The following is a 7,696-nucleotide window of genomic DNA, read 5'->3' as shown; positions in this document are numbered from 1 at the left end:
CTTCATCCGGTTCAACGACATCTTCAGCATCTATCGCATGCAAGCGCTCCACTTTAGTGTGGTTCGCCTAGTTGCTCTTAGCTTGTCTCGCCCGCAGTTGTTAAGGAGGAGATGCCGACCATCGCGATAATGGACCCCTTCTATATGCGGGAGAGCATCATCTGCAACGCTGGGGATCGGGCGATTGCCACCCAGCAGGTCGAGGATTTCATGCTGGCGAACATTAAAAAGGGCGCCATTCTCATCCCTTACTTCCCCGAGTAAGTAATCACTCGCTAGTCCCCCATTACCAATCTATCCTATATCTCCATTTGCATTTCCAAAGGTTAATCCGTGTGTTTTCCGCAGAGATAAGTTCTGCACCCTCATCGTCGTGCACCCGCAACACTCGCATGCAGTCTATCTCGACTCGGGTAGGGACCACAAGAAAGACTACACCCACATCAAGGCCCTTCTCAATGATGCTCTCACCGGCTTCGCCAACAAGGCAGGCCCCCTCAAAGTAGAGAGGAAATCCCGAGGAGGCTTGGTCTTAACCCACACAATCAACTTCCCCTGCCTCAGGCAGTCGACGCCCGACAATGGGATGGACGCGTGGTACGCCATCCTTCAGATGCAGGAGTACATAAAGTACGCAGATGACATGTTGCTGCCAGAGAATCTCAGAAACAGGTTCGCAAACATGGCGGATGTCCCTGATAGAGAGATTAGAAAGAACTGGGGTCGCATCCAGCAGTTCATTTGCACGATAATCCTGCAGGATGTCAACAATAGGTCTGGCGAGTTCTTCTACGGCTACGGTCTACCACCTAATGACGAGATAGAACTCCGCTTGGAGATGTCGCGTGATGAGAGGCCGTTCAACTCGCTTGAGGGCTGCCGTCCATTCCCCCCTAGGCGTACAACCTGATCCTACGACGGGAACACTTGTTAAAGCTTGAACGATATGTCCTTGAACTTCCGTACTGTAATAATTGCTATATATTCCCATAGAATCGACTAGTTGCTTTTATTTAGTTGTATGAATGTGCATGTGAACATGTGTCTATAGTTTCATTTACTTTGCTATATATTTCAAGATTATGGCGTACATAGCTTAATAATTATTTGCATTTACTCGACCACTACTTGCCTCGTATTTGGAGTTCGCCGATGATTAGAATGTTCGGTCACTCGTACACTCGGGGGTGGAGCCAGTGAGCCTTGGTGCGACGGCCACAAGTATCAATCTATTGTGCATCCTACCTAGCCTCACTGACTCCATCCCTGGATGTTAATATTTGTTTCGACCGACAAAGTATGAGGCACGCTATTTAATTCGTACTACTTGTCTTCTATTTGAGTTCGCACTTCTTAATTGCATTGGCCGATGATTAAAATGTTCGGTCACTTGTACACTCCGGGGTGGGGCTAGTGAGGCTTGGTGTGATGGCCACAAATATCAATCTATTGTGCATCCTACCTAGCCTCACTGACCCCATCCCTGTATGTTATTATTTATTTCGACCAACAAAGTATGAGGCACATGCTATTTAGTTCATACTACTTGTCTCTTATTTAAGTTGGCACTTGTTCATTGCATTGGTACTAACGTTTTACTTGTCTTGTGAATGGAGATGCCGACGACATATGTCGTGTACAAGGGGAGGGTTCCTGGAGTCTACGACGACTGGGAGGACTGTCGGAGACAGGTGCACCGTTTCAGCGGCAACAACTACAAGGGATACCCCACTAGGGTGGAGGCGGAAGGAAGATACGCCCGTTATCTAGCGGGAGAGATGAGGGACATGAGGAGGAACCGGATGAAGACCATGGCCTTCGTGATGATGGTCATCATGACCATGTTGGTCATCTTCTATGTGATTGTAGTTTAGGTTAGGACCTACATTGTGAGGTGTATGACGATACTTGTGACGACTATGTACCGAGACTTCTAACTTTGTGAAACTTCGTCGTTCGGTGTTGCATATGCACATGTGTTGTATGAATCAACACATTCCGGAACGAGACTTGCGTAATTGTGTATTGATACCGAAATGAAACTTGGCTCTCTATGTGCTTCTCATATTGCATGTAATGCTGTCTAAATATGAACTGCGTTGTAAATATATACTGCTGTCAAATATGTATTGTAATATGCTAGAAAAAAAGCTGTAAAATGAATTTTCGAATATAATTACCGGCGCACCTAAATGCCCTACTACCGGCGCACGTGGCATGCGCCAGTGCTGGAAGACCTACTGCCGGCGCAGCTGCACGTGCGCCGGTGGAATTTCGCTTTGCCGGCGAAGCTTGGGTGGTGCGCCGTGATGGGCGACATATCGCCGGCGCACTACCTGGTGCGCCGGCAGTGGCCATTTATCACCGGCGCGTTCGCACCGGCGGGCTCGTGGTGCGCCGGCAATGGGCCTTTTAGGTTCGCCGGCGGTAGGCCTTTTCCTAGTAGTGCCTCCGGCAATGATTTCCTCCTCCAGCAGGGTGCCGGGAAGAGCTTCAGAACCCCACGAGATGGGTTCTGCGATGGCGGCCGCGACGGAACTTTTCGTGGATGGAGGCTCAGGTATACATGATTTTCCCGAGAAGATGTATAAATAGGCAGAGGATTTAGGTCGGCGGGATGCCTGGGGGGCCCACACCACACCTAGGTGCGGGTCAGGCCCAGTCCGCGCCATGGGGTAGTCTGGCCGTCCTGTGGTGCCTCTTCGACCCCCCTCTGGACTTCGTCTTCGTTTCGGTAAAATATTGATTCGGCTTTTGTTTCATCAAATTTCGAGAATATTTCCTGTACAACTTTTCTAGAATACAAAAACAGCAGAAAACGGGAAACTGGCACTATGGTATCTTCTTAATAGGTTAGTGCCGGAAATCATGTAAAAGTGCAATGAAGTGCACATATATGAGTTTGTGTAAAACAAGCATGGAGCATCAAAATTTATAGATAAGTTTGAGACGTATCAACGACTTCCCATTCGAGTTCTTCCGGTACATATCCATGGCCTTGTCGAACTAACAACAGGAAACACAATCACAGATCGTCGAACAAAATGTAGGCGCTATAGATTAGCTAAGAAAGAGTCGTACCACGCCGCTGACATCGATGCCGATGTCGCCTCTGGTCTCGACCTCGTGATGGAACCCATGGAACATGTTCACCGATGCCTGGATGATGGCCCATCGCGTCGACATTGCCTTTTGGCTCCTCTTCATTGTCACTTTGTTGTAGTCGATGTTGATTAGCTTGCAGTCATCGAACTCCTCGCCCAATACTTCTCGTATTTTTGGTTGGAGCCGATGATGGAGTCATGGCTCACCGTCGACCACGACTCGCAGAGACATTGATCCTCCAGAACCGTCCACTTGGGTTGATAAGGGGTGGCCCGATCTTCTCAGTAAGCAACGGTGGTGATGATGATCACGGGGTGATTGCAGCGGAGGTAACTTGATGAAGTGGATGATAACTTGTATGACGCAACGAGATCTCTCGATTGGTCCCTGTCGCCAATGCAACAGCTCTCAACCCTGCAAGATATTCGCAACTCCACACACTTGCGCACGTAGCCGCCGACCACGAAGCGGTAAGTTGCAATCTACTAATTCCCAATGGAACAACAGATCACACAAGACTTTTAGATCTACACAATAACAAGCAATATGGTGTAGGGATTCAATAGTTTTGCTAAAGCAAACAACTAAGAACTAGGGTTTATCTTAAACGTGGTCTCAAGCAGCTAGGGGGGCGTCCTGGGCACTTATATAGGCGTCCGGGACGACTTCTGGTCGAAAAGATACAAGAATAACCGACCCAGAATAGATCTGGTCGAGACAGACTCGGACACGGCCAGTCTGGGGGCCGGTCGACCGGGCCTAGGACCGGGCTGGCCGGTTCAAACCGGGCTAGGGACCGGGTGACAACCGGGCTCTAGAATTGTGGCACAGTAACCCGCCCGGTTGCAGTCAGCGTAGCGCCCGGTCGGTGCCGGAGTGGATCCGGTCTGCCGCCCGGTCCAATCTGAACTTCATTGGACTTGAGCTTCACAACAGGTTCATCTTCATTTGGTAATGACAAAGGTGGTAGTGTGGTAGGGATGTCCTCATCATGGGGCCTTGTGTGCCCGACGCCTTCTTCTTGTTCTCCCACACGCTGGCCGCGTCAACCTCCACGAAATCATCGGCATCCTCTGCGGCACCCGCGTCCTCGTCGTCCTCTTCATCGCCGCCATCTTCGTCCTCGTCCTCGTCCACCCCCTCCCCCTCCTCCTCCTCGTCCTCAGCACCGCGCCCTCAAATCTGAGCGGGCCCCTGCGGCCAGTGAACGGGGCGTCGTCCGTACCAGGTCCTGGCTCGCGCTGGGGAGAAGACGTCGTTGGGGTTGAAGCCGCCATGCGATAGCGTATCCTGGTAGTGCAACAACAAGTTCGGCGTCACGCACCCGGGAGTGGCAGAGGGGCCGTCGTTGTAGAACCCGGATGTGGACAGAGAGACCACTCCCAGAATGTACACCGGCGCCGACGTACTCCATGGGCTCGCGTTGGTGGCAGCGATATACCCGGCCAACGCGTGCTGGTGCGCGCGCGCGCTGCCAACACCTTCTTCTCCAGCTGCGCCGCCCTCCGTCCCTTCCGCTCCACCGTCGACATCTTCCGGCGCATACAGTCTTGATGCCACTAATCTTTGGTCTAGCGCTCCGGCTTCTTCTTCAGAGCCGGCGCCTTCCGCGGCTTCGCGAAGGGCGCCTTCGCCCCTTTCGTGTCATTGCCCGGCGTCTTCTTGGTCGCTTTCTTGGCCATTTTTTTGGGGGGGCTGTCGGCGGCACCATGGAAGGGGGAGAGGGTAGCGGCGGCGGGAGGAACAGAGTAGCGACGACGGGAGGGCAGAAATGCGCGGCGGGAGAGGCGCGATGTGGCAGAAGAGAGTGACAAATTTTTCCTGTGCCGTTGACGCGTCAGGCCCGCGTCTCTTCCCCTCGCTTTTCGTTGGGCGCCGGACACCGTATTGGACACGCCGGACAAAATGGGGCTTTGGAAGACGCGGCCGGAAACGTTTTTTTTTCCGGCGCGTCCAAAATCACTTGTTGGGACGCGGCTCGAGATGCTCTTATATTGGTTGGTAACTTTTGATAAGATTGGTTTACATATTTGCTTTTCTGAGCACACACACCTATATGAAAACTTACATTGTGGAAGAGAAAACTGCATTATGGTTTCGAAGTGTGTTGTATGGTTGGTGACAGTGGGTAAATTTAGCAGTATAGGTTTACTAGTTGTACCCAATTAATGACTCATATTGGACAGCTCAAACTAAGGAATGAATCAAGAACGATTTACTCCATGGTAAGTGATTGCCAAATATACAGGGTGGACAAATGTAAAGCAGTGGTTTACACGTGTCGCGTGATCTACTATGTGATGATGTAAATGACAGGTCGAAGATGTGGGAGGTCAAACAAAAACGGCCGCCCATCCGGGGCCGGCGTGTGTGTTTGATTCTTGATCAGCGGTCCGTGCATGCTTACTCCTCTACTCCGTGACGCAGGCAGGATACAGCTGCAACTGATTCAATACAGTGCGTCGTCCGTCATTGATCTCTATCTATCTCCAAGATCTCGCAGAAATATTTCTGGTCTATGTACTCACTAATTACATGGGCTAATGAGTTATTTCGCTTGTCTCCGAGCGTCAGCGTCTCTCCGGCGACGGCCTTTTTAAGCTCTTGTCTCCCCGCCTTCGCTTCACATCCTTACCTGTAGTTTTCCTTCTCTACCTCCCTTGACCCTTCCCCGTCCTGTGTGAGTGTGTCGTGCCTTAAGCCCAGGCTTAGGCACTAGTGGTAATCTTTGTCAAGCTAGACAGGGACCTCTCAGGCGCGCGGCATGGAGGCCATGGACGTCAAGCACGCCCCGGCCATGTTCCCCGGAAACGGGTCTGTGAAGAGGGCGCGGCAGGCGGCAGCGGCCGTCGGAGTGGGCGCCGTGGTGGTGGTGCCCAGCTACCGGGAGTGCCTCCGGAACCACGCGGCGTGCATGGGCGCGCACGCCGTGGACGGCTGCGGCGAGTTCTTGCCGGCGCCGCAGCTCAACCCCGCCGACCCGGCCTCCTTCACCTGCGTCGCCTGCGGCTGCCACCGCAACTTCCACCGCCGCGTGATGGTGGAGGAGGAGGAGCAGGCGCCGCCGGCGCCGGCGCAGCAACAGGTGGCGCGACTGCCGGCGCCGCCCGTGTCGGGGGGCGTTGTGCAGGTGCAGCACGCCCCGCCGCGACGCGGGGAGGAGACGCCCGAGGTCCGGCTCCCGGCGGCCGACGGCGACGACGACGACGACTCCGAGTCCGACTCCGACGGCTCGGGGTCCGGGTACGACGACGAGCGGTCCGTCTCCCCGCCTCAGCTGCTGCAGGCTCAACCGGCGCGCGTGCCGGCGCCGGTGTCGCAGCAGCCTCCGGCCTACTTCTCCCCGCCGCCGTCGCATCAGCAGCAGCAGCCACACATGCTGCTCTCCCTGAACTCCAGCGCGCCACCGCCGGGGGCGCACGTGCAGGCGCAGGGCCAGAGGCTCCCCGTCCAGGCCTCGCCGGCGACCGCCCCGCCGGCCCACGTGGGGGGCGCGACGGCCGCGGCGGCTCGGAAGCGGTTCCGCACCAAGTTCACCGCGCAGCAGAAGCAGCGGATGCAGGAGCTGTCGGAGCGGCTCGGGTGGCGGCTGCAGAAGCGCGACGAGGCCATCGTGGACGAGTGGTGCCGCGACATCGGGGTGAGCAAGGGCGTGTTCAAGGTGTGGATGCACAACAACAAGCACAACTACCTGGGCGGCCACAGCGCCCGCCGCAGCGCCTCCGCGACCGCCGCGTCCTCCGCCGCCACAACCCCGACCGCCCCCGCCGCGGCCGGGCCATTCCACCACATCGCGCCCGCCCCCGGCGCGCAGGCACCGCCGCCGCCAGCGCCATTCGCACCGTCCGTCACCCACAGCTCCCCAGCCCCCACCGCCAGCGGCTTCAACATGAACGGCACCGCCACCTCCGCCGTCACCCCCACCCCCGTCTACACCGCCGTCCACCAAGTGAACGGAACCTCGTCGCCGCAGTCCGCCTAAACTAGTCGTCATCAAGGGAGAAAACAATAAGCGGCGGGGCGGCGGAGAGAAAGAAGAAGAAGAAAAAAATAAGTAGCTTTCAGCGATCATTCCATTCCATTTCGTTAATTTAGGGTTCCGATCGAGCTAGTAGTAAGTAAGAAATTAACCTTGAGGAAGAAGGATGCTCTTGGGATCGGATGAAGCGGGTAAATTAGGAGTTAATTAGGTTATCCGATCTCAAAAGCGGCACCTTTCTTGGTTCGTTGCTGTCCCTGTAAGTTGAGTTCGTCCCTGTTCGTGTCCCTGTAAGTGTAAGTCGAGCTTCTGCTGTAATAGAAGAGATTACCTCCTTCGCTGTTGTAAACTCATAGCATCTTCTCTGATGGTGGAATGTACACAGAATGAATGAATGTAGATGGAGGGTAGCATCTCTGCTTAGCAGGGGTACAATTGTTCCATTAATTAATGGGCTTGCTCGTACTTGCGCTGGCTAGAACAATTGCCCTTTTTGCTAGGTTGTTAATCCCCATCATTAGGAGCTTATTATTATAATGCTTCGCATGCAATCCCTATGCGATTAACGTACGCCTAAACAAAAGCATCTTTCTTGTTGCATTGCAGCACTAT

The 7,696-nt window shown here is 54.2% G+C and overlaps 1 protein-coding gene across 1 annotated transcript; it reads left to right on the top strand.

Annotated features, from left to right (window-relative positions):
* Positions 1–5,717: 5,717 nt before the first annotated feature.
* On the top strand, positions 5,718–7,433 carry LOC127301599 (zinc-finger homeodomain protein 9-like). The gene has a single exon (XM_051331873.2). It carries the CDS (start codon positions 5,870–5,872, stop codon positions 7,085–7,087), a length of 1,218 nt encoding a protein of 405 aa, XP_051187833.1. The 5' UTR covers positions 5,718–5,869; the 3' UTR covers positions 7,088–7,433.
* Positions 7,434–7,696: the final 263 nt, after the last annotated feature.

This window comes from Lolium perenne, chromosome 5 (assembly GCF_019359855.2).
Source record: "Lolium perenne isolate Kyuss_39 chromosome 5, Kyuss_2.0, whole genome shotgun sequence".
In the NCBI taxonomy this organism is placed as follows: domain Eukaryota; kingdom Viridiplantae; phylum Streptophyta; class Magnoliopsida; order Poales; family Poaceae; genus Lolium; species Lolium perenne.
The sequence above is the reverse complement of the archived record's forward strand: the minus strand, read 5'-3'. Positions and strand labels throughout refer to the sequence as shown.